Below are 27759 nucleotides of genomic sequence, written 5' to 3'. Positions count from 1 at the left end.
GCCCCATGTCAACCCTGAGAGTTGGCCCCTTCACATAGCTAAGTAGATTTCCATTTTGTCTAAATGAAAGCATCTAAATAAATAGTAACTCGAAGGGGACATGTAGCAAAAAAAAAAAAAAAAAAAATTTTTTTTTTCTTAAAGAAATTTTGTTGAGGCTACCAGAGAGAGAGCCTACAGGAGGTGGGGTTTTCACACTGAGTCATCCTCCAGAAAAGCTTGTTTCTTGATTTCTCACCAGCAAAGCCTCCTGAGGAGCTGGTTTTCTTTGAAGAGTTATTTATAACTGATTTTTTTTAAAGGAAAAGGAAACCTATAGATAAGTAAAGATAGTATGTTTCTCTTGGCTTTCTCTAGACACAGAGGGCCACAATAATAAACTCAATAACACAGGTTATCATATGTTTTTATAATTTGTCATTTCAGGGGCTTACCCAACAAGAGTCATGGGCATATTCCAGACGCTAGGGAAATCTAGATGTAAGTGGTACAATTAATCCTTCAATTTTTTAGCTTATTTTTAAATTCGGACTCCAAAGCATGGTTGGATCATCTCTGTTGGAAACAAAATGAACTTTGCATATGCAAAAGTCTTACATATCTTTAGCCAATATTCAACAACAGCCGTTCACCATATTGACAGGCTATAATGAGATCGCCTTATAATTTCAATACATAAGATACTGCTGTAGAACTTCAAGAGTTACTGCAAAATTAGTGGTGCTTCTCAAACTGTTTCTTGTAGTTCTTTACGACCCACTATTAAGACGTAAACTTTGAACTGTTACATCTTAATAATGCAGCCTCAGGTGTGGTGATACACGCCTTTAATCCCAGCACTGGGGGGGGCAAATGTCTGCGAATGTGATGCCAGGCTGGTCTACTTAGTAAGTGCCAGGAAGGAAATGCAGGCCAGGCTCACCTTTAATAAGGCCCCGCCTTGCTAGTGCACGCCCTCGCCGCCCCCCTCGCCCCCCTCGCCTTTGCTGCAGCCATCCACCTCATTTGTCCCATCCCCCTCCCATCCCCCTCCCACCATCACTTTCCATCACTTCCCAGTGCACCCTCTGCTTCCTCTATGATGCACACTTTGGACACTGTGGCCTTCGCCGACTCTACGCTGCTCGATTCTCACCATCATCTCCACCCACGCGCTGTGGCCGCAAAGCGCAGTCGCGGATGGCCGCATATTGTTTGAACCTAACTGAGCAGTGGAAAGGTTTCCTTTTTGCCTCATCTCCTAACTCAAGGTTAAGTTTGTATCCATTACAATAATACTATCCGGTCTTAGTTGTTTAATTTTGTGGGGTTAAGATTGTTTTCTAAATTAAGGTCACTACAGTGACCTATTTTCGATACAAAAACTCATCAGTAAGAGGCACATTTGTACTTAAAAGATAAAACACAGCTATCAGGAAGTTTAAAGGCAGCTACATGGTTTTTTTTTTTTTTTATTACATAAAACATAACATTTTTCATGGCAGCTGGTCTCCAGTTTGCTTCTCGCCTTGACAGAACGTCAAGGGCCTGTAGAAATTGTCTTAAGAATGGTTTAAGAAAACACAAATTTTTTCACACCTCCAAAAATGTTTCACTGCCTACATTTCCCAATTACCTTCTTAAGAAAAAAAAAATAGGTTTTGTTTATTTTACATTGTAATGTTTTTACTTCAAGGTATAAAAACAGGACTTCTCAACAAGTCCCCTTTTGTTTACAAAGTTCTATAAAAATACATAAGGAAGTTCATGTTTGTCTTTTAACTTAATTACTCCAGTTTACCAGATACACAAAGCTATGCAAACCACATTAATCTTGCAGCAATACAATTTCAACATCATCATGAACTCCTTGCAAAAGTAGTTCTCCTGTGTATGTAACGATCTTCCTTCGTTTTGCAGCTTTCAAGGTTCCTACCAATGCTTCAAAGAGATTGGCACATCTGTCATCCCGGAAGAGGACCCCGAACTTCACGCTTAATTTTCCATCAGCATCTAATTGGAGAAACACGATATTAGTAAATGTCTTGCCTCCATGCATGGCAAACTTGGAACATCTTCTGTTAGGAAACACCTAACCAGGGGTAACCAGGATTTGAATTTAACACTGAACCTCTTCCTACCCTGAAGTAGCAGAATGAACACAGTAGGCTTTCTATACAAAACCTCAAAGGACAGAAAGAAGCCTTTATAAAAGGTGAATGTGGTCAGTCATGGTGACACACACCTTTAATCCCAGCACTCAAGAGGCAGAGGCAGGCAGATCTCTATGAGATCAAAGCCAGGTTGGTGTACATAGCAAATGTTAAGCCATCCAGGGCCACACTGTGAGACCCAGCCTCAAAGTTTAAAACACACACACACACACACACAAAAACCAAACAAACAAACAAAAAAACAAACAAACAAACAAAAAAAAAAAACGGAAAAATGCTGCACTACTACTAAGGTTGTAGATAAGGTTTTCACTTTTGATTTTCAAAATTGTTAGTTGGGACTGGAGAGGTGGCTCAGAAGCAATGAACACTGACTGTTTTTACAGAGGGCCTGGGGTTTGATTCCCAGCACCCACGTGGTAACTCACAACTACCTCCAACTCCAGTTCTAGGGGATCCGATGCCCTCTCCTGACTTCCATGAGCTTCCAGGCATGCATCAGGTGCACAGATGTATACGCTGGAAAAACACCCATGCAGGTTTTTATTTTAAAATAAGAACATAAATATGTTTAAACATAAATAAAAATACATGTGTTGGTTGTCATTAATAAAGACAACAAACTGAAAGGAGAGAGCATTCTCTGGACATATTCAAGAGTGTTCAGAGTTGCACTGAAGGTCTTAAAACAAACCATCTTCTTCTCCCCTTTATTGCCACCGAATCTTAGTTCCCAGGGGGAGACCCAGAAATTATTTTTACAAGATTATTTCATTTGGATGGCAGTTTATAAAATATGTGTTAAAAAAACAAAACAATCAGGTGGAGGAAAGTATCTCTGCTGTTTGCCCAACTGCTGATGGATGGATACAGATAAAGATTCGAGGTGGCCTTGGAGAGCCTTCAAGTGCTGACCTGTTCTCCCATCCGGCCAATGAAGGTGAGAGGGAAGTGGACAGGCTTGTTACCGGGATTCAGAGACATCAGTTAAGCTGTTTAAAAAAGTTCCCAGAATAGTAAACCCCAATTTATAATACATCTTTTTTCTTTAGAGGCACCAAAAGCAGAAATGTGGGTATAATCCTAAAGTTGTCCTTCCCTCCCATCCTTCAGTCTGACAAAGGCCCAGGTGCCTATGCCTTTCTTGTGTCTTTGTAATTGTATCTGTGCATCTCTAATGACCACGTGCTGCTCAGTTGAAGTCCTCAGTGTTTCTCACCCAGGTAACCTCAGGTTACTCCTTACCAGCCCCTCTTTCCCTAGGTTTACCCCCAATGTACCATTCACATTAGTCGGAAATAAAATTGGAAGACATTTTATAAGATGCTGATCTGACAGCTACTATTCTAAGTTTATCTTTCAATGGTCCCCAGTCACCTTCAAAGTAAAATCACCCCTCTGGACTGAGCATTCAATGCTTGCCTGGTCTTCTGTGACTTCATTTCATGTTTGGATCTAATCATAATTAACAGTCTGCTTTTGCCAAAATGCCCAAGATCTGGCTTTTGTAACTGTACCCAGGTTGATGGATCAACCCAGCATCCTAGACTCTTGTTGTGATTTCAATAGATTTGGTCCCTATAGACTCAGGTGCTTGAATGCTTGGCTCACATGGAGTGACATTATTAGGAAGTGTGGCCTTGGTGGAATAGGTGTGGCCTTGTTGGAGGAAGTGTGTCACTGTGAGGGTGGGCTTTGAGGTCCTATGCTCAAGCTCTGCCCAATACGGAAGAGACCCTCCTCCTGGCTGCAATCTACAGATGAGAGTCTCCTTCTGCTGCCTTTGGATCAAGATGTACAACTCTCAGCTCCTCCAGCACCATGTCTGCCTCCATGGTACCATGCTTCCCACCATGATGATAATGATTGTGAACCTGTAAGCCAGCCCTAATTAAATGTTGTCCTTTGTAAAAGCTGACTTAGTCATGGTATCTCTTCACAGCAATGAACCCCTAAGACAACCCTGTTTGCTACCTAAATACTTTATTAGGACAGAGTCAACTATAATCTTCCCTGAGGCTTCCTTCACAATTTTCTCAATCATTAGTAATCTCTTCATGCTAATCTGCGTATTTATCGAAGCACATACCATAAACTTTAGTAACAATAGCCAATGTTTATTGAGTCCTTGCTATGTTCCTAGAACTGTTAAATGAATTTACAGTCATTAAAATGCACTCAGTCCTCATTTCGTGTAAGAAAAGACACTATTAGTTTTGAAAAGCACCATTACTTTATATCCAATTAAACTGCCCCAAGTTAAATAAAACAAAGCAACATTAAGAAAGTAGAGACTTTAAAATGCAAAAAAAGAGAAAGAGTCTGAATTACTGAAGCATTACTATTACACAAACCAAGACAGAGAAACATAATAAAATGTACAAGATCACCCAGTAAGTATGAAAGGAACCAAATTCATTCCCAGAGAGTCTGACAGGGTCCATATTTCTGTTTCACCTTCTTTTAAGACAAGGCCTTGGTGATCCAGGGTGACCTTGCAATACCAAGGTCTGGGATTACCGGCAAGATCGTCACACCTAGCTAAACCCATGCTCTTAACCTAGTACATCTCCAGTATGTCCATCTTCCAAGCCTCAAGAAGACCTTAAGGCCTGAAACGGAATTCCTTTTTTGATTCTGTATCTCCTTGTTGGGTGGATTTAGACCTCCAAGAAATCATCTTCTCCATTTCATCTTTGTTAACTGTATGAAAAATGAGACTTTAGAGATTAGGACTTTAAAAGAAACAGATAAAACGTTCCTTCATCAAGTGCCAGCCGGAGCTCCTACACCATATGCAGATTAATCAGAATCAGTCCAGGCTCAACTTAAATAATTAACAATAACATGTCAAAAAATGACATAGTTCTGTATATGATTTCCCATCCTTTGCCAACAATAAAGTCAAGGTGTCCTGGTGAAGCTGTGAATTTTTGAGCATGTTCATGCACGTGGATGGTATGGTAATTGTAAAACTGTTCATTCTGAAGTGGAATTTCAGACAGCCCGGGTGGGGCACACACACTCTTTAAGAAGTGCAAAAGTTAGACTCTTAAAGCTAGTTCAACCAGACCAATGAACACCAGGCTGCATGAATAGGAACAGTCTACAAATTTTTGGAAATTGGCTCTGAACAATCCAAACAACACAGTGATTCCAAGTGCTGTGACCCAGCTGGAGCTAGAGAGACCCTAGGGATGTGGGTGGTGGGCGGCACAATAAGGGGTGGCACTAGTGGAAACGAGCCTCCCCAGACTTGATTTGATCAGGGACCTAAACGTTCATAAACTACACGATCTTGTGTCTTCTCAGAGTCCTATGCAAACACCAACTAATTCCCATTCCAAGTTCTTCAACTAACCTGCGTCTAAACTGTTTCCAAGTCCTACATGACTCAAGGCTTATCCACGTAAGGGGAGGAGATTCTATAGCCATCACAGTCCAGCCAGCCCCCCCCATAATTGCCTTATCGGTTTTTATCTCCCTTCATCAGTTAAGAAAAAGGAAAAGGAAGGTGCCTCTGTCACTTATACTCATGAAGGCTTGGCACGTATGGGAGAGCAACATTAGTCGGTGACAAAATCATTAAACCCATGTGACTGGAACCTCCACTATTCCATACAGCTCTATCTTAACATTTCGGTTATGCTGTCAAAATAAAGTGACAAGAAGAGACTCCAGGAGGAGGAGGAGGCTGGGACTGGCTCGGGGGTGGAGCACCTGCCTAGCCTGTCAGTTATCGTGAATTCGATCTCAGGACTACCCAAGCGGGCAGAAAGAATAAACCCGTGTTCTAATTTGTAGAACCTGCGAGTACCTTACCTTACATGGCAAAGGGAATTTTTCAGATGTGGTTAAAAAGGGCTCTAAAATGAGACATCATTCTGGATCATTTGGGTGCAATTCATGGAGTCATGAGATTTCTTAAGAACGCAAGAGTAAAGCCTGCAGTGTGAGCGACTCCCCATGCCGTTGCTGGTTTGGAAGACAAAGGAGAGCAGCTCCAGAAGGTAAAGTGAACTAGAAGGAACTACAGTCTCCTCAGAGCCCTCCAGAAAGGACTGAAGCCAGCCAGCATCTGGAGTGCAGCCTAGCAAGACCTCATCAGATGCCTGTACCATAAAAAAAAAAAAAAAAAAAAGGAAATGTGTCCTAGTATTAAACATCTTTCTTTACCACGGCTACATTCGTGCATTCGTGGTAACTGTTTACAGCAAATACAGGGGTCTGAGGAGACAACTGACTAGAGAGAGCACAGACCAGGCAAGCATCAGGGCTTGAACGCAATCGGCAGAACCCGAATTAGAATGGGGGGTGCACAGTGAGGGGATAGGACAGGAAGATCCTGGGGCTCGCTGGCTGCTCAGCTTTGTCTATTTGGTGAGCCAACACCCCAGTGAGACAGCTTGTCTCAAAAGACAACTCAAGAAGAGTCCCAAGGAGCGGCAGAGAGATTAACATTTGGCTTCTGCATGCACAAACACAGCCATGCACAATGTACACGGGAAAGGAAGAAAACTAATACAAGAGATACTAAGAATAAACGGCTTAATTAATAGGATTTTTAAAGAGCATCTATCCCACTACAGTAAAACAAATGTAATTTATAAACAAAGAATTCTTAGAAGAATTAAGCCATAATAGCATAACTTTTTTTTTCTCACAGTGTTGCTGAGTCCGCCCACTGTTCTTACATTCATATGTCCTCGAGAATCTAAACATAGCAATAGTTCTTGCTACAAGTACAACCACCTCAGCACAGCTCAGGAGAAAGACACCAACACACCAGTTTACACATAGCTGTCATCACAATAGCTGCTTGGACACTAAAGACAAAGACACCCCTTCCCCTACCCCCCCCAAGTTTAAAAGTTGATTTTACTTTTATGCTTAGAACTGTACACATAGTTGTGATGACCACTCTTAGTTGTCAACCTGACAACACCTGGAATTAACTTTAAATAAAACATGAGTGGCTGGGTACACCTGTGAGGGTTCCCCCCCTCCTTAATTAAATTATTTATAGGGTGAAGACCCACTTTAATCTTTAAAGCAGGAAGATCTACCTTTAATCCGGCCCACACCTTCTGGTGCAGCCAATACAAAGGCCACAGAAGAAGGACGCACTGTGGACTGAATGACTGGATTTTTGAACCTTCTACTGGTCGGCGGCCATTGCTGGACAGCAGCTTGTGAAGCCATTCGAATAAATCCAATTCTATACATATGAAGATTCATTCTATAAATTGTTTCTCTAGAGAGGACAAACTAATAGGACAATTTTATATATATCTAGATAGATAGATAGATAGATAGATAGATAGATAGATGTATATGTGTGTGTGTGTATATATATATATATATATATATATATATTTTTTTTTTTTTTTTTGCTTAGATTTGGTCTAAATCTCTAGTCACTTGTAAATTTATGAAATGGGAGCAAAATAAAATGGAAAACCATGATTTTAACAGCAACAAACCACTTTGATATAAATCAAACACCAGACCTTAATGTGAACCAAAAAGCAGAAGTTCAGTGATTTTTTTCAACTTAAAAAGCAAACATTTCAACTATTCTCTGCCTCGGAAACCCCCATAGCCCCGTGTCTCAAACATCCCTTGATAGCTAAGAACAGTTACCACCTCAGGCTGTGGGCAGACTGCGCCACTGTCCTCAGCCCTACGTGGCCTCTCTGGAATGCTGGTCTTGCGGTACGCTCAGGAGAAACGTTCTGCGTTAGGATACTTACTTTTGGAACCCAGACGATGAATTTCCTCCACTAGGAGGTTGATCTCATGTTCCACGTTCATTGCTGGCTGGAAGAGAAAGGAAGTTTATATTCAGCCATTTCTGTACTCCAGCAGGCAGGCAGCAGCCCGAGCTTATTCAAGCAGCATGTGTCACTATTGCTGGCCATACCTCTTTTCTATTAGTATGAAGTCTAGTGCACCAATATGTCTGCTTTCTCTCTACCTAAGGGACTTCCCTCTGTGTTGCCCCACTCCTGTGACCTACTACTGGCCACTAAGGAGAAAATGGCCTTTGGCCTCACAACACTATTATTACTCCATGCACAGCTTGTCACAGAGCTCCGCTAGGCACCACAAAACTGCGAAAGGTAACCTCCAGTGAACAGCAATGTGGTGAGCACTCCCTGGATGGTGGGTTAAGGTGTTACGGGGGGGGGGGGGGTCCTTGGGGATCATGGGGAAGGCAGAAGAGGTAAGAGCAGATAGAATATTTTGGAGACAAAGGAGAAAGACAAAGACACTGCAGAGGAGGTGGAGATGCAATAACATCCGTTTCCCATACAGGAGGGCCACAGCCTTCTCTGGAGTCAGCCCACTGTTGTGATTAGCTTGTGACAAGGCCCATTCATGGTCCCAACAAGAAGAGTGCAGGCTAAGAGCCGAGCCTGCTAGGTCTTGCTAAATCCTGCTGTGGCTTGCCAAGTCTTCTGGAGTCCAGATTCTGACCTTTCCAGTCTCGTCCGGTTGTACACTCGAATGCCAATCCATAACTACACGAGTCTCTATTCGTCAAATATCGCTGGCGCCTTCTCTGCTTTCTTTCTTCTGCTCAACTTATTACCATCCCCACTTCTACATCTCATAAATCATTCCCAGCTTGGATGTACCATTCTCCAGAGAGCCCTCTAACCTGCGGAGTTCCCCTGGCACTGGGTGCCTGGTTCATTTCATCCTGGTGGAATTACTGATTTCTGGGCTTTCCTCACTACAAGGTAAGTTTCTCTCCACAGACTTAAATACTCTTTTTTGGCACCAAGAGGAGAGGTTAAATAAATGCATTTTCATGAACTAACAAGAACTAGCAAGTGGGTGGGGGGATGGAAGCAGCGGAGACTAGCATGTGTGAGCAAGGGAGCCAGAGAGGTGTAGATTCAACCTGCTTTCCCAGGAGAGTCTCTGCAGGCTGAATGGTGGCTGAAAGGGGGGGGGGGGGCTCTGGTACTCTTGTCTTCAAGGTGATGACTTGGAAGAAACAAGTTCATCCAGATGGATTTTTACTAATTCCTGATGGCTTTTAGGATGAGTGACTGTAAACTCTTCAATTCAATGGAACTCCACCGCTTATGATTAAAAATCATGCTGTCCAACTAAACTGTTTTGGGACCTTTGTATTGGTGAGAGCGTAATTATGTAATTTCAAGGTACAGTTTAAAAGTGATACTAAAAAGCTAGGTATGAGGAGGTATGGAAGAATGGTAGGAATAAGCCTGTGCCTGTGGTGGCTAGTTGCTGTCTCGTGGGACCAGAACTGTTTTCCCACTCTGGCACCAGCAGTTTTGTTTAGGGACAGCACTTCCCTGTCTACTCTAAAGCATGTGGACAGAGCATGGCCCTCAGCTCCAGAAGTGACCCAGAGTCAGCAGGACAGGTTAAAGGCATCAGGCTCCTAATCTGGGTCAATTCATATAATTCTTTTGTTTTTAAGGTTTTTTAAAAATGTGTTGTGGGGGGAGGGGCACACATATAGAAGTCTGAGAACAAATGCTGTCATTCGAAATTGTCAAGTTCAAACTTTGCAATGTTGCTAGACTACTAGTAAATAACTCCCTTTCCACTATTTCTAATAGGCACATTTACAACTGTGGTGTATGTGGTCACCCTATGGGAAACCCAGCAGAGAAAATCATAGCAATGACTCAGTCTGCCCCCAATCCTGGAACTTCTGATTTTATAAACCAATGATATTTCCCCTGTTTATAATGTGTAGCATGTGTATGAGTTTCTGTTACTTACATGCTAAAGACTATTGATCCAAATGTTAGCTTAACAGCCTGTTATTTAAAAGCAAACAAACAAAATATAACTAGCATCCTTATAATAAACTTATACGCATAGCCCTAGTGTTTGGTGTTGTTCTGCTGCTTAGGATGAACAGACACAACAGAAAAACAGATTGGGGGCAGAGGACTCAGTTGGTAAAACACTTGCTTTACAAGCATGAGCCCCAGAACCTACATAAAAAGGTTGGGCGTGGTAGAACCTGAGACTGTAATCACAGAAATTACGTACCAGGTTCTTTAGCTGAGTTCATTCATAATTCCTATGTAAAAATCTTTTTTTACATTTATTTATTTGGGGAAGGGCGTAAATGTGAAGGTCAGACACAACTTGTGGGTTTTTCCATGCGGGTCACAGGGATCAGAATCTGGTCAAAGTACTTGTTATTTATCTCATTTTATTGGGAATGAAACAAGCTCACAATGGCTAAAAGCCATGCAAGCCCTGCTCCCAACACACTATCTTGCCATTTCTTCCCCTTCTTTTGCTGTTATGCAAATGAACCTAATGTAATAGTGTATCCTTACGTAATATCATATACTGAGTACTTACTAAGGCTGATCATTTACAAAGCATGAAAAAAGCTCCCCGTCTGGACCCTTATGAACAGGGAAATAATAGGTTTACTGCTGCATACACAACTCGGCAGGCTTTAGTCATTTATTATGGGAGGGGCACAAAGAAGAAAATATTCACATTATACAATCTTCGGAAGGCCCGTGGCAGTCTAAAAGCAGGAGAGAAACCTTCGACTGGAGGGGGAGAGCTCAAGAACAATGAGAGGGCATAAGCCGAGCAAGCCTAAGAAAAAGAGCCTGTCTGTGAGAGACTGGGCCAGAAGAATGGCAGCGGCAGATGTTAGCCGGACGGTCTCACTGTCACAGACTCTAATTAGGCAGTCTGGGTGCTGCTCACAAAGGGCTGGGCACACGCTAGAAAGCTTCATTTGGAAAGGTACGTCAGGAGCCTTCGCTGGTTGTTTTTAAAAACTCCAGAGGGCAATGGGCCAAGGAAATAAAGCCTTCTGGAGTCGCCTCCCCGAGAACCGGCAGCCAACTTTACACGCGAGCTGGGCGGTCTTCCAGTCCCGCTTCTATCACTAACAGCTGGCGCGGGTCAGAGGCTCACTTTTCTTCCTATTCGCTGGCTCCGGCAAGACTCCATATTTGGTCATGCCTCCTACAAGTTTGGGGTCTTGCCAAATATGGATCCCCAAATCCGGGGGGCCTGGTGTATTCCACTCCCTCACCCCTAAACTGCATAGGGCTGCGGAACCCGGGACCACAAGGGCTTCGTCCCGGAGGCCTTTGTCTTCGCGACTCCCCGTCCCTCGGTCCCCTACCCAAAGGCACAGCCCGGCGTTCCCTCACTCACCTGCCCTCCGCACTGCAGAGAGCAATGTCACGACCCCACTCCAGTGCCCCCGGGATGCCCTCCAGCCCTTCCCCACCCCGTCCCCTCACCCCAGCCCCCCACCCCAGCAAGACGAGGCCAAGGTGCAAAGCATCTGCACTGCTGCAAACATCGATTGGGGCTGCTCCTTTCCCGGACCGCCCCCGGCCGGCAAGACGTCACGTGGGCCCAGTGCGGAAGTGTGCCGGCCGAGTGGGATGCCCACGAGTGGGGTACAGGGGGCGTGTGCCCCAGGCCCCTCTAGCTGCACTGCAGGCTCCTCGCCCTCCACCCGGGACTCAGCGTCCCCAGGCGTCGGGTACAGCTCCCCCCTCCCCCCAGCGCCTTCCTGGACTAGCTCACCTCCCGATCGCTTCCTTCTTCACTGATGAGCTGGTGCCGCGTGGGTCTGAACACTGCACAAGGCTTCCGCGCCCTGGGGAGGAACAGGCAGAGAAGGAAGTGGCCCGGGCAGGAGAGGACGGCTGCAGAGGAGGAGGGAGGGGACAAGGAGAGGCGTGGGGGGCTAGTAAGACCAAGTGCTGTCTGGAAAGGGGCCGCCCATTCTCCGGGGACACGCCTAGGAGGAGGAAACCAGCGCAGACGCCAGAGCTGGAGGCTGCTTCTAGGAATGCAGACATAAAGTACCATCACCTCTCGCAGTCCTACTCAGTCGGGGCTCACAGTCTAACGCATCGTGGTTTTCCGCCAGAATATCTCACCCAACAAGAGAGAAAACGCCCCCGGCGTGCTAAACACTGAGGTTTCCTAGGAAAACAGATGTACATGGGGTCTGTATGCTAAGAGCGAGAGGCTCAAGACAAGGCAAAACACACACAAAACCTCAGAACTGTCCAATTTACAAGCACCTGCATTCTTTAAAATCTTTTAAATGATTTTTATTGGATATTCTCTGTGTTTACATTTCAAATGTAAATTTTCAGGTTCTCGGATTTTTGATGGGATTGAAGACTAGTTATATTCTCATAGTCAACTCGGGCTACTTAGTATTGAGAGAATATATTTGAGAGGATAGTTTTCAGATAGTATACAAGCTAAAACCAGGACATAACACATATATGAAAGTAAAAGCCTTTTTAAAGTTAGGGTAGATAATAAAGTGTCCTATTTCATTGACCAAAACAATGGGCTGGGTGTTAGGTGTATTTTGTACTTTATAATTTACAAAATGGTAATAGTTGTGTTCAACTTATATTTGAGAGGAAAGAGGCTTTTAACTGGACAAAAAGGGGGAAATGTGGATTGCTGTCTATATGCAGGTGAGGGCAGGCACAAGATAGGACGGGAGCCTGTGATTGGGCAGTGGAAAAGGAAGGTGGGCTGGGAACTTTAGAGATGAGCACAGGGAGACAGAGGAAGGGAAGAGGAGGAGACAAGATGGAACCTACAGGAGAGGAAGAGGAGCCAGAACCACACAGCCCTGGGAGCCATCGGTACTGGGGATGTCTTAGAATAATAAGTAAATACCAAGTAGGGTGTGTTTGTCCATCTGGGTGCATAGCTTGTGTTCATTTCAATTGAGTTCACTGTGCGGAGGTTTCGTGGATTGAGAATTTATCGATATAAAGCTGACTGGTAAACTACGAGCCTCTAGAGTTGTGATTTTACCGGGTTACAGGGATTTATGACAGCTAACCAGGCCTGGGGGGTGGTAGATGGGGGGGATGGCTGGGGACATGAGCAGAGAGTCGGCCGGGATGAGAACCGGCTGGCTGTCCACCGGTGCCTTGCCAGTGGTAGTGTGGGGTTGTTATTTATATTTCACGCAACAAAATGTCCAGAAAGGGCAAAACCACAGGAAAAACAAAAACAGGTAGACGTGTTGTTGCTACCGGATAGGAAACTGAACAGTGACACCCTTTGTACGCAGGGTTCCCTCTGTGGTAATTAAAGATGTCCTGCAGATGGAGCTGGGGGACAAAGAGCCACCTTGGTGCTTTAAAAGTGCAGTTACTCTGCACTTTCCCTAAACAAAGGAAACCCATAGCTGCAAACATCAGATGCCCAAGCCCTCCCCAGCCCCATGATGTGTGCTGGTTAGTTGTTGTTCTACTTAACGCAAACTAGGGTTGTCTGGGAGGCGGGAACCTCAGGAAAGAGCGCCTCCATCAGATTCATTCGCCTCTTGGCACGTCTCTGAGGTCATTCTCTTGAGGAATGACTGATGGAGGGCCCAGTACATGGGGGGCTGTTTTACTCCTGCGTTGGGTAAGCAGAATGGACAGGCAGTCATGCACGCCTTTCATCCTGGCACTCAGGTGGCTGAGGCAGGTCGATCTGAGTTCGAGGTCAGCCTTGTCTACAGAATGAGTTCCAGGACAGCCAGGACTACACAGGAATATCCTAACTCAAGAAACAAAAACAAACAAACAAACCCAACAAAACCAGGCTGAACAAGCCATGGGAAGCAATACTCCAGAGCCTCAGTTTATGCCCCCAAGTTCCTTGCTGGAGCTCTGGTCTTGACTTTCCATCGCAGCGGACTGGAAGTGTGAGGTGAAGCCCTTCCCTCCCCAAGCTGCTTTTGGTCATAGTGTTCATCACAGCAACAGAGAGCGAACCAGGATAACACGGGAAGCTTGAAAGGAGAGACTGTGCCAGCGGTGCCCAGAGGGGAAGAGGCTGAGCCCGTGTTAGGTTGAGCTTGAGGTGTTTTGTGCAGTCTTCCCGCACCAGACTCTCATGATCTGCTGAAGGCACAATTTTCGTCACGTGAAACCCGCCTCAAAGTCTTCAGCATCTCATCTCTATTAAAGAGCGTGCAGAGTTTCCGCTGTGCTTTTTAAAACCTTCCACAGCTTGGCCCCTACTCCCGTCCAGATTCTTCATCCTCCAGGACCATCTGTGAAAGCCCCAGATCTGTCGCCCTGACTGGTACATTCTGTCCCTGAAGCTGCCTCCGACTTTAGTGACAGCACAGGGCGGAGGTCGGTTTTGTCTGTAAATGTTTATTTAATGTTTTCTTGCCTTTGTTCAGACTGTCCCTCTGCCTCCAAGTTCCTGCCTCCCACCAGCTCTGTGCCTACTGCAATACAACGCTAGTCAGCTCTGTCACGAAGAACCATGTGTGTCTACGAAGCAGGAGTGACCCAGATACTAGGCTGTCTCCAGACCCGAGAGAACATGTTCTTGGAAAAGTCACCAGGTCTGAGAGAAAATCTAAATAAACTCTAGTTTTGCTTACATGTTGTTAACTTCTAAAATCACTGAATTGGGCAGTCGCGTAGCTACGTGAATGGTACGTCCCAGTTTCCTACTGTTCTTACACATAGCATCTCCTCTTATAGGTTGTAGTGATAAGATTTCTCTGGGTTGTGCTTTTTAAGACTCGAAGGTCACTCTTGTCAAAAACCACTGATGCGCTTCCTTGGACCCCCAGAAGTGTCTGATGGGTGAACCCCCAGCAGGAGGGGAAAACACCACCCATCAGTCAAATCTCGTCAGTAAACTTTGAGCCAATGAGAACCGTGTCTCAGACAGGGTGGGCGGTGCCTAAGGAACAACACAGAGGTTGTCTGTTGGTATCAATGTGTATCACCACACATACATACATATATACAACATGAGAGTGTACACACACCACACACACACACCACATACACACAAAGACAATGGCGATTTACATTAGAGCAGAATAAACAACTTATAAGAAAATAATGCCCTCTTCCACCCGGAGGTAATGGCACACACCTTTAGTCCCAGCACTAGGGGGGCAGAAGCAGGCAGATCTCTAAATTTAAGGCCCGTCTGGTCTACGGAGTAAGTTTCAGACAGCCAGGGCTACCCGGAGAAACCCTGTCAGTGGGAAGAGGGTTTGGAGGGGCTGATTGAACTTTATTTATTTATTGATCTGCTTGTCTCTGTCCAGCACTGATACCATCAGTCACGGAGGTTTTACCGCAGCTTGGTTTATGCAGTGTTGTGAGCCATGCTGTTACTCCTGAGGACAGACGTCCGTACCATCTGCTTGTGGGTTTTGTTTATCGAGACACGGTCTTCCCTGGAGCTTATGCCAACCATGAACTCAGGATCCTGCTGGCTCTGATGTCTGAATGACTGAATTATAACCATCTACCACCACACCTGGGCCACTTGTCTTAAAGAATACATTAGCTGTGTATGAGAAATTGTATCACAGGCTGGAGGGATGGCTCAGTGGTTAGAGCACCAACTGCTCTTCCAGAGGTCCTGAGTTCAAATCCCAGCAACCACATGGTGACTCACAATCATCTGTAATGGGATCTGATGCCCTCTTCCAGTGTGTCTGAGGACAGCTACAGTGTACTTATATATAATAAAAAAATTTAAAAAAGAAATTGTAACACAGCCGTCTCTTTGGTGGACTATAATGGTTTTGAGGGTAGACAGTATCTTAATATTCTTTTGCAGAGTTTGGCACCAAGGGTGGCAGGGAAGGGGTGCTCAGTAATAGCTTAGTTAAACATATCAATGATTGGCTATCAGACAGATCAATGATTGGCTATCAGACCTCTTAAACTACCACCTCCAGGCTACTTCAAATGAAAGATTAGATAGAGTGTGATTGTCATTTTACACAGAATTGCCGTTTAAATTTTCACTAAAATGTAAAGAACTTTTCTATCTAAAATTTTTTAAATTACATTTGTTTATGTGTGTCTCGTGCGCACACATATGAGCCTATACCACAGTCCATAGGAGGAGGTAAAGGACAGTTTGCAGAAGTTGGTCCCTCCTTTCACGAAATAGGTCCCCAGGGATTGGCAGCAACAGCTTAAACCTGCCAAGTCATCTTATTAGCAGTAAAATTTACACAAACGTCTAAGGAAGTGAGAATATTTAAAATGTTGGTATATGAGGGGTGTGGTGGCCTGCCTTTGATCCCAGTACTCACGAAGCAAAGGCAGGTGAATCTCTGAGAGGTCTAGGACAGCCTCATCTACTTAGTGAGCACCAGACCAGAGCTACATAGTGAAACCCTGCCTCAAAAAAATAAAGGTATATGTGATGCCTATTCTTGGTTGTCAGCTTGACTACATCTAAGACTAATTAAAACCCAAGAGGCGTTGTCTTAATTCAATCATTTGGGATGGGAAGAGCCACTTTTAATACGGATCTTTTAGAGCAGGAAGATGCACCTTTAATCCGGCCCACACCTTCTGGTGCAGCCAATACAAAGGCCACGGAAGAAGGACGCTCTCTTTGCAGCTTGTTCTCCCTGGCAAGCCCACTCCTTCACTGGCCTTGGAGCCTCCCTCTTTGGGATCTGGCACATACCGAAGACCAACTGAGGCAAACCAGCTCTGTGGGCTGAATGACTGGGATCTTGAGCCTTCTACTGGTCGGCGGCCATTGTTGGACCAGCTGGACAGCAGCTTGTGAAGCCATTCTTATAAACACACACACACACACACACAATTCACTCTGTATGTTCTGTTCCTCTAGGGCAGTTTAATACAGCTCCTCATGTCATGTCTGTAGAGACCCCCCAACCGTAAAATTATTTTCATTGCTGCTTCATGACTGTAATTTTGCTACTGTTATGAAGCAAAATTTAAAAAGCTGATATCCAGGATGTCTGATAGGCAACCCCTGTAAAAGAGTTAGTTTTTCAACCCCATGGGGCCACATGACCCACAGATAAGGAGTCACTGTTCCAGAGAGCTGGAATATGGCAGTCATCAAACATTTATAATTCCTTATAATATTGGACACTGTATTTAGCTTCCAGTGTCTTTTTATTGTAAGATTAACATCTTATATCGTGGCCCTTGCTGCCTCTAGATTATATTTAATTGGAATAATCTACTTGAATGTGTAAAAATTAGTTGAATACATTCTAAGGGGCTAAAGTGGCAAGTACTTATTTACGGCAATGAAATTTCATTTCTATAATAATTTATAGTGTGGCATGAACTTTAAGTATTAATTGTATGTGAAAGTCTTCAGGAGACTTATCATTGAGTTCTCAGTTATTAATAAGTATTCATAATACATACATATTAATGCTTTCTGGGGGAGCTTCCTCCCTCCTCCTGAAAGAATCTTTAGAGAGAAAAAAAAAACAGCAAAAAATACAGCTTGATATTTTCTTAATGTAGATTTTCAAAACAACTATTTGAGGGACCAAAACTTTTTTGGTTCAGACTGCATCTTAGAGAACCTGACCTAAGGTTGAATTCAAATAAGCGAACAGGCCGGTACCTAACACCAGTTTCCAGGCTACCCCCCAACAAATCTGCACCTCCAAGTTATAGACCCACCCCCTGACCCATCATTTCCTAACATCCACCACTCAGGAGGGAAGCAGAAGCTAATGATGTTATTTAGCTCCTAGTACCACCCAATTATGTTAAAGGCTATAATGGCCCTCCAATCAGATGTGCACCAGGCTAGATACCCCCTTCTTGCCTCTATAAATGTTTGCCTAACTAGGCTCAGGGCTCCACCCTCCCGCTGTGTCAGGGTTGACTGAAAGCCCAAGCTCGGCTTAAATAAAGAGCCCCCAATGTGATCGTATTGGAATCGGCTCCTTGGTGGTCCTTTGGGTTTCCTGGCACAGCATATCCATGACAGTAAATATAGTCTTTTAAGCCTCCTCCAACCCCTTAGATTAATTAAAGAATGAAAATACAAAAATATGTAAGAAAGTCCAAAGCGAGGATGGGCTGCACAAACCAGCTCAAGGCAGCCTCAGATAAACAGCCGGGGCATAGTCTCTCTCTTGGCCTCAGCAGTGTTGATTAAAGATGTTCCGAGTCATAAGCATTCCACACTTTTTACTCTAGATCGAATTCCGGGCTCTTCCTTGTCTTTAGTGTTTTCGTGTGGTTGGTTTTGATTTTTAAGAAAAGTCTCACTTAGCTCAGGTCCCAAGACTTTGCTATGTGGAGCAGACTTGGAATTCCCAAGTCTCCTGCGCCAGCGGCCACTGACCTGCCATTACAAGCCTACACTACGACACACGGCCCATACACTGGTTTTGTAAGAACATGGGTTTTATTGCCAAACTTTCCCTAAATAGCTTAAATCTCTTCCTTGTGGTTATGAAGTCAGACGAGTTTGACAGGCTTAGCACTCAAACGTCTTAAGCGGTTCTAGAGATTGGATCCAGGGTCCTTGTGAATTCCAGGCAAGGACCTTACCCTGAACTATATGTCTGCAACCTTTTGAAAATTTTCTTTTGAGACAGAGATCATTCAGTTGCCTAGGCTGACCTTGAACTCACTATGTAGAACACGCTAGCCTCAAGCTCTTCATCCTCCTACCCCAACCTTTATAAGCATGTGCTACCAAGCCTAGCTTCACTGAAATATTTAGAGTTTTAACATACAAGTATCCCGATACACTGAGTACCAATTAATGTTTAGAATTCGAACATCTGATCTTTCTAGACAGGTTTCTCTTTTGAGGAGACAGTTAGTTGCGGTTGCCCCTTCAGTTATGATCCTGGTTCATGATAACCAACCAGCGGTTCTCCACCTTCCTAAAGCAGTGACCCTTTAACACAGTTCCTTCCAACCACAAAATTATTCTGTTGCCACTTCATTATCTTGATCTTGCTGCTACTCTTGTGAATTTGTAATGTAAATATGTTTGGAGATAGAAGTTTGTCAAGGGGTCTTGATTGTCTCTAAAAACTCAGGATCACTACACAGTCAGAAATACAACTGTAAGCTGTGTAAAAATGGCGCAAACCTGTGATTCTAGCATATGCCTAGCAGGGTCATGAGAATTAGGAGTTCAAGGTTAGCCTAAGATACAAAGTAACAACTATCTTCCCATCCCACTTGTGCAAGCTCTCTGGGACTCTGTGCTCTGCCTGCCGCTGCAATCCCTTGTTTGTAGACTGACTCTATCTGTGAGACTTGTTTTCCTTGTTTTCCCACTGGAGCTGTGCCCAGCCTCTGCCTTCTCAGCTCAGCCTCAGGAAAAGCAGCATTTGACCCTAGCTCTAAACACCGTGTACCGCTGCTGCCTTTGATTGTGGTTTTGTTTGGGCCTGCTACAGCTACAAGAACACAGTAGTTCCGATACTTCCCCCACCCACCCACCCACCAAGTGCCCTTAGCCAAATTAACTAGAGGGCACACAGAGAGAGTATTCAAATTAACAAAATCAGAAATGAAAAGGGAGACGTAACAACAGAAACTGAGGAAATTCAAGAAATCATCAGATCCTACTACAAAAGCCTATATTCAACAAAACTGGAAAATCTAGAGGACATGGACAGATAGATACCAGTTACCAAAGTTAAATCAGGATCAGACAAACCATTTAAACAGTCCTATAACCCCTAAAGAAATAAGAAGCAATCATCAAAAGTCTCTGAACCAAAAAAAGCCCAGGACCAGATGGGTTTAATGGAGAATTCTATCAGACCTTCATAGAAGACCTAATACCAATACTCTCCAAACTATTCCACAAAATAGAAAGAGTAGGAATACTACCCAATTCATTCTTCAAAGCCACAATTACGCTCATACCTCAACCACACAAAGACCCTACAAAAAAAAGAGAACTTCAGACCAATTTTCCTTATGATCATGCAAAAATACTCAGTAGCCTGAGACAGCTCTTTGGTTAAAAAAAAAAAAAAAAAAAAAAAAAAAAAAAAAACAAGTTATTCCAATATCTTCTACCCTAGACAACAGCTGCATAGATTTCATTTGTGTGTGACTACTTTTCAGTTGGCCTTGGTGTGCATAATTATTCTGTTATATCTGACTTTCCTATTTCTTTCTCCTTCTGCTCTGGTGGATTCTGTGAAACTAGATGTTCTTTGATATAATGATTCCAGAACAATTGAGGCACAGGGGCTCAGCACAGAACAGTCCTAATGGCCCAGGTGCTGTGTGTTCTCATCTTGGAAACAATGTAACAATTGCACAATGGTCGGTCCAGATTAATGTTTGACTTGCTAAGGAAGTTTGAAGAAGTTATTAGAAAATGAATTAGAGCCAAATTGGGACCCCCAAGAAAGGAAAAGGTTATTGAAGTTATGAAATAAATTCTGTACAACATTTGAGAGTGATTCCTGGGTAAGAAAGTATAGAATGCATGAAATTATATACTAGTAAAACTAAGTCAAAATACTGGGAGTCTTAGGAGAGTCGTTGTGCAGTGTATAGGAACAGAAAGCTGGAGGAACTGCTGAGTTAAGGGTTAACTTGATTCTCTCTGGCCACTGCCTGGCAGCTTTGCCCATGTCATTTATCATTAGAGCTTCACAGGAAAATGAAAGTAGCTGACCTCGGAGCTCTGAGCTCTGAAGTATAATAAGTCAAAAGTTAAAGTTTAAATAGTGATAAGTTTGCAATTATTATTATTTTGGCCACAGGCCTGTAATAGGGGAAGCTTAAACTTTGAGAACAATTGTAATTCTTATTTCTTTGTGGACTGTGGTTGTTCTTTTGAATTTGATTTGGCAATGATTATACAGTGTCTTTTTTTCTACCTGCTTTTAGATTATCAATAAAAGACTGGGGCAAGAGAAAGGCTAGTGAGTGAGTGAGCAAGTGAGTGAGCGAGCGAGTGTGAGAACATGTATGAGCATGTGTGCAGGTGTGTGGGGGGGGAGGGAGAGCATGAGAAGAGCATGTGAAGAGTGAGTGAAGAGAGAATGTGAGGTGTGTATGAAGAGTGTGTGTGAGTGAAAGGAGGGTGCATGTGGTGTGTGTGAGATATGGGTGAGGTGTGTATGAAGAGTGTGTGACAGAGTGAATGGGGAACGAACAAGAGGTGTGTGTGTGAGGTGTGTATGAAGAGTGTGTGAGAGAGTGAATGGGAAATGAACAAGAGGTGTGTGTGTGTGCAGCCTCAAGCTTCGGCCGAGCAAGTGAGAGAGAAAGAGAATAGAGAGAGAAAGTAGCTTTAAGCCTTGGAAAACTGCCTGTCAAACTTGTACCCAAAAAGGTAGTCTGTGTTTATTTAGTATGTGCCTTCCAGACATCCCTGCTTCCAGTTGAGAACTCTGATCCTGTGCTGAGGCTGGACCCCACACAACATCTTCCCATGGGAAGAACAACAGTATCAACCAACCAAACCCTTCAGAGCTCCCAGGGACTAAAACACCAACTAATGAGCACACATGGAGAGACCCATGGCTCCAGGTGCATATGCAGTAGAGGATGGCATTGTCCTCCTCAGTGGGAGGAGAGGCCTTTGGTCCAGTGAAGGCTCATTTCCCCAGTGTAGGGGATGCCAAGGTGCTGAGGTGGGAGAGGGAGCACCTTCATGGAAGCAAGGGGAGGGGAAGGAGGAGGGGGTATATAAGTGGGCGGGGGAAGGGGGATAACATTTGAAATGTAAAGACAGAGAATATCCAATAAAAATGAAAAAAAAAAAAAAATAGAAGAAACAACAAGAACAACAAAAAAAAAAAAAAAAAAAAAAAAAAAAACTTAACCACTAAGATATGGGAGAACCACAATACTTCTTAATCTTTCACCGTTTGGAATAATTCCATTGGGCACCTGGGAATCTGTCCACATACTCATCAAAAACAAAGTTGTCTGGTCTGAACATCTGGCCAAAAGGACCTGAGGGAACAGAGTCCATAGTCCCTGAGTCTCCATCCACTAAGATAGCTCGAGGGACATGCCACCTGTGGCTTGACTGTAGCACACAGAGATTCGGTCCAGCTACCGATCCCGAGTCCCTGGTAGGTACCGGTGAGTGTGTTACCGTGTTTATTGCTTATCACCTCCCAGAACTCAGCACCAATTCAGTTGCCACACCGTCCAGCCTGGATGTGCACAATTCCCTCAGGGCTATGGTTTAATGTAATCTTTTTTTTTTTTTTTTTTTTTTTTTTTTTTATGGTTCCAATGTAGGTACTTAAAAAAAAAAAAAAAAAAGATAATTAAGGATTTTTGTGTTTTTTCTTTCTTCTTCTGGGCCAGTCTCATGAAGAACCCTAGGGGCTTTCCCCAGCCTTACACCCACCGCCTCAGGTCAAGGCTAAGCCAAGTTCCATTCTCCACCCACAGGTCTTGGGAGGAGCAGGAACATTCTTGAAACACTGCAGAATGTACTGACTGATTGATAGTCACCTGACCCTCTGATCGAATGGCCTGTCACATGCTTGCTAGCCAATAGATTCAAAGGCTAATGCGCTTAGCCAATGAATTTAAATTTTAACTTTGCTGATGTAACCTGTGCCCCTAAAAAGTATAAAAAAATGCTTGTAACAGCCTTTCGGGATCACCTCTCCTTGGGATGTAGGCCACTCCAGTGCACTGGACTAATAAACCTCTTGCTTTTGAATTGATTCCCCATCTCTCGTCTCATTCATGGGAGCCTCAAATAGATAAGGTTCAATTTGGGTCATACACTCAGACTGAAAGGATGGAACGTAGCCTCAGAGGCTGCATTATCAAGATGTGAGCAGGACCGAAGGTCTCAGTCTGCTTTCCTATAGAACCCACAATGGGCTGGGCTCGCCCCTGTTGATCACTAATTAAGAGAATGCCTTCCAGCTGGATCTCATAGAGGCCTTTCAACTCGAACTCCTTCATCTCTAATGATTCTAACTTGTGTGAAGTTGACAGAAAACCAACAAGTACAGTACATTCCCTGAGACATGTTGAGGGACAATAAGGCAGACTTTATTCAGGAACATCATGATGGCCATAGGAGATCTATGCAAAGGGATTTTACAGTAGAGAAGATAGATTGTACTTAACTCCCAACTGTCTCGTATGCCAATAAAAATTGGTAGTATTGGAGCAGGTTTAGTAGGTAGAAGAGTTACTTGGAACATTAGGCTTAGTGGGGCTCTAAGACAAATTGGTACCAGAAGTGGGATATTCTTATGAAAACCTGATCATGTTTTGGGGAGGACTGTGGAAAGACTTTGGAACTTTGAGGTAGAAGAATCATTGGGGTATTAAGAGCTCTGGGGATGCTCTGTAGAAGCTTAGAAGATAATGTTAAGAACAGCGCAAAAGATGGAGGCCTGGCTTGTGAAATTTCAGAGGGAAGATTAAAGACTCTTATCTGGGCTGTTGCTGTTTTGACTGTGAAGATTCTGTGGTGTTGGTTAGCTGGGGCTGAAGAATTAGCTGTGATTAACAAGATACCAGAACTACTAAAGCAAAACCTTTGCATTACTGGGTCTATTGATGCTGTTCAGCTGGAGCTAAGAAATTAGTAGTGATTAAGATGAAACCACATCATTTAGGTGAAATCTTCTGGAAACTGTTTTCTGAGAGCACAAAGAGGCTGTGTTCCAGAGATAGCCAAGGTTGTACCTCGTGCTGTGGCTGGACTTGGTAATATGTAAGAGTCACCCAGGTGGTACTGGTTTTGAAGGAATGAAGGGATCATGGAGAGCAGCTGAGGATTAGCACTGTGAGAGGCCATGGACGACCATTGGTGAAGGTGCAGCCTCAGTTGCAATTGATGGCCCAAGACTGAAGGGGTCATGCAAAGGAGATGAGGCTTAGCACCATGAAGAGAGCCTATGAGCGGCTACTGGTGAAGCCTGGTTGCAGCCTTAGACAGCAGTGTTTTGGAGATGCCGGTACCATGAGATGACCCCAAGAACAGCAGCAGCAGTGGAGAACAGGCAGCTGGAGCCTAGAAGACAAGGTGTGTGCTACAAAGGGCAGAGCTGGAGAAATGACCCAAGCCCTTGGAGGAGCCCAGAAGTTCGTGAGTGGATCCCAGACATTGGATGGTTAGAGTTTGATTTTGCTTTTGATAGTGATTGTGCCCTAAATTTTTTTTTTCCTTTTGAGGGAAGAAGTGAAGCCCATAGTTAAGAGACTTGAATTGTAAAATGACTGATTTTAAAAAGAAATTGGATATTTTAAAGGGATTACAATTTTAATATGTAAGAATTTGTAAAGACTGTGGAACTTTAAGGCTATTTAGATCTTAGGGATGAATAAGAAAGTAAGGGTTGAGGCTTAATAGTGTTGTGTTTGTGTGTCAAGTTGACAAGGGGTCAATTGTACTGGCCAGTTTTGTGTCAACTTGACACAAGCTGGAGTTATCACAGAGAAAGGAGCCTCAGTTGAGGAAATGCCTCCATGAGATCCAGCTGTAAGGTATTTTCTCAACTAGTGATCAAGGGGGGAGGACCCAGCCCATTGAGGGTGGTGCCATCCCTGGGCTGGTAGACCTGGGTTCTATAAGAAAGCAGGCTGAGCAAGCCAGGTGAAGCAAGCCAGTAAGTAACATCCCTCCATGGACTCTGCATCAGCTCCTGCTTCCTGACCTGCTTGAGTTCCAGTCCTGACTCCCTTTGGTGATGAACAGCAATGTGGAAGTGTAAGTTGAATAAACCCTTTGTTCCCCAACTTGCTTCTTGGTCATGATGTTTGTGCAGGAATGGAAACTCTAAATCAACCTACTAAGATTCTTGTTGAAAGATGGTGGAGAAAAAAGAACTACATGAGAGACGCTGGGGCTTCTTCCTAAGTGGACTTAGCAGAGCTCTTGTGAAGACTGAAGTTTATATAGGAATGCACAGATCGGATTAAGTTTGGGCGAGCAAAAGGTCTTTTTCAGGGGCACTCACAGACAGACACCCCACTGGATCACGTGCATGAGATCATTGCTTCCTGCTTGGCTGTGAAAAGCAGGAGCTATTTCCTCCTGGAGAGGAAGTTAAACTCCCCTTCAGGACATTGGTTCTTTTGTTCTCTACTAATCTGCTAGCACAAGGAGCCCTCACTGACTGAAAAGCATCTACAGCTAGAAACTGAGTGGGGCCAACAATACCCTGCCCTCTAAAACCACAACCTCCCATTGTTGTAACTGGGGACAAGAAGGGATGCTGAGGCATCTCTAGCTTCTTCCTCTCACAGAGTAGGTTTTACTGCGGGGCGGGGCGGGGTGTGTGTGTGTGTGTGTGTGTGTATGGGTTGTCTTGGTAACATATCTGGTCATTAACTGAGGGTATGCCCTGTGTCCTGCAGTGTGGCAACCACTCTGCAGAAATATCATATGCCAGTAGATCCATGTCTGTCCCTTCAAAGGCCATCCTATGACTCTCTTAAACCAACAGGCCACTCCAAGTTTCTGTGACTGTAAGGTTAGAGAGAGATGTGACTTTGTTAAATGGGCACATACACATGACTAGGGGCCTAGAATAGCCTCAGTAGTTCCTTGAGACGACTCGTCCCATCCCGGTTGCTGGTTGGAATGCTGTCTGGAATCAACTGACCAAATCGCTATGTCTACGTGGTCATCTCGTGCCTAACTCAAATTATTGTTGCTTACCAGGTGTTTGCTGGTGAGTATTCACACACAATAATCCTTCCCACGGGCCTCCTCCTCCCCAATCTTTTAAATTGTCCCCTTTCAAGTTCCCAGCCTTCCCACCACACCAACATCCTTGCCCATGGGCTTAAATCAACTCCATCGCCATCTTGAATCCATTTCTTTCACACCATGCAAGAGACCAGGTAAGCATACCAAACTCTCACTCATACAATTCTAGTTCTCAAATGTCCTTAAAGCCACCCTTAATTTGGGCTTAGCTCCAAACTTATTCCTGTTTCAATTTGAGTGTACTATGTACGCTTCCCCCACAGGGCGCTGTTTAGAGAGGTTGTAAAACCTATAGGAAGGAAGTGCGTTGCAGAGAGGCAGGCCTTGAGGGGCAATATGGAGCCTCACTGACAGCTAGAATTATCTCTGCAGAGGTCAGCTGCTGAGATGTGGGCAGTCCACACTGTAAGCCTCCCATTCTGTTCATGGAGCTGCCCACCACATGCATATCTTCTCTACCCAGGTGGACTGTGGTACTCAAACGGTGCCCAAAGAAACTGTTCTTCCTGCAAGATGTTTCCATCAGGTCAAAGGACTGTGAATGTAATTTAAAAAAAGATTTATTGTATGCGTATGAGTACAATGTAGCCACTGTCTTCAGACACACCAGAAGAGGGCATTGTATCTCATTACAGATGGTTGTGAGCTACCATGTGGTTGCTGGGAATTGAACTCAGGACCTCTGGAAGAGCAGCCAGTGCTCCCAGCCATTGAACCATCTCTCCAGCCCCTGTGAATGTAATAAAACAACTGTTGTTTATTGAGTACAAAGACAACACAAGCCATGAGGTGTCAGGCTTGGTTGCCTACACCTGCAACCCCAGCACTTGGAGGCAGAGGCAGGGGGATTAGAAAAACAAAGCATGGCAGGTTTGGGTGCCAGGGTTCTCCGTTTTGTTTTCTGGGCTGCTTGAGATGGGGTCTCACATGGTCTAGGTTGGCCTTCAGTGTTCTATGCAGCTGAACGGGACCCTGATCTTCCTGTCCCCTACTTCCTGCATGCTGGGATGACTGGTAAGTGCCACCACACACGGTATGGGCAGAGCTGGGAACAGAATCCAGGGCATTGTGCACACAAGTGCCCTAACAAAAGAGCCACATCTCCAGCCCTCTGTGCCTTATCATGATGTCCTCTTAATAGGCTACATGTAACAGAATAGAAACCAAACGGAGGAAGGGATCATGAGCGACAGGAGGCCCTGGAGTTGGCTGAAGGCCTTACACAGGTTTACAGAGTGGATGGCCAAAAATCGACAGTATTTGCTTCCTGGTGACGTAAAAACAAACAAACAAACGGCAACAACAACAAACAAAACTCTGACCGTTTTTTAATTTTGTTTTATTTTTTGTTTGTTTGGTTTTGTTTCTGTATTTTGCAAACTTGGTTTGATAGAAGACCCGGCTTGGGGCTAGAGTGAGTTCAGCCTCGGTTGAAGCGTCCAAACCTGAGCAAGCTTCCCAGCTCCAGTGGACATCGCAAAGCGGTGCACACTTCTCCTCGGTGGGTGCAAACGGGCAGGGGATGCTGCGTGCCAGAAGCTGCCACCCACGAGCGAGCCCGCAGCCCCCGAGACCCCAACCCTCCGGTCCCCAAGTGCCCCCGCCGCGCCGCGGGGCTCCGGCCAGCAGGGGGCGCTGCGGCCCGCTCTCCCGGGAGCGAGCGAGCCAGCCCGGTGGGTGTTTCTGTCTCTCTCTCCCTCTCGCGCTCTCTCTCCTCCCGGCCTCACATCCGGGTCTGGAGCGCGGCCGCCGCTGTCAGTGCCGGGCCGGGGCGCAGTCAATGGCGGCCGAGGGAGGCGGAGCGGCGGCCACGCGCGGCCCCGAGCCCCCGAAACTTTAGACTTGGCGAAGCCCCACAACTTCTCGGAGGTTGGGGTGGTGCGTGCGCGGAAGGGGAAGCCGAGGCGGGAAGCCCGAGGGGACGCGGCCGAGCCGGGAGCCGCCGCCTCCTCCTTCCCCACGCCGAGCTCTGCGGCCGCGCACCACCGCGGCGCGCCGCCGGCTGCCCCGGGCCGCACGAGCTCGCCGTCCCCGCGGGGAGGCCGCTCCGCGCGCCGTCCCCACACCGCCGCCGGCCGCCCCGGGTCTGGGGGCCCGGCGGCCCCCGGGTGGTGCATGC

General features: G+C 45.0%; 1 protein-coding gene across 1 annotated transcript; it reads right to left on the bottom strand.

Moving 5' to 3' along the window:
- Window positions 1-1587: 1587 nt before the first annotated feature.
- On the bottom strand, window positions 1588-11839 carry ABRACL (ABRA C-terminal like). The gene is made up of 3 exons (XM_080942002.1): window positions 11721-11839; window positions 7907-7973; window positions 1588-1992 (listed from the first exon to the last, which is right to left on the bottom strand). The coding sequence occupies exons 2-3, from the start codon at window positions 7965-7967 to the stop codon at window positions 1808-1810; spliced, it is 246 nt and encodes an 81-aa protein (XP_080798128.1). The 5' UTR covers window positions 7968-7973; window positions 11721-11839; the 3' UTR covers window positions 1588-1807.
- Between the last annotated feature and the right edge of the window lie 15920 nt (window positions 11840-27759).

This window comes from Micromys minutus (assembly GCF_963924665.1).
Source record: "Micromys minutus genome assembly, chromosome: 30".
Classification (NCBI taxonomy): domain Eukaryota; kingdom Metazoa; phylum Chordata; class Mammalia; order Rodentia; family Muridae; genus Micromys; species Micromys minutus.
Note: the sequence above shows the minus strand (reverse complement) of the source record. Positions and strands in the feature narration are given on the sequence as shown.

What these genes read in the sequence shown, in the direction of transcription:
- ABRACL (XM_080942002.1), bottom strand. Translation starts at nt 7,967, where the DNA reads ATGAACGTGGAACATGAGATCAACCTCCTAGTGGAGGAAATTCATCGT. An exon ending in TCATCGTCTGGGTTCCAAAA is followed by an intron (nt 1,993 to 7,906) that starts GTAAGTATCCTA and finishes TTCTCCAATTAG; the next exon opens with ATGCTGATGGAAAATTAAGC.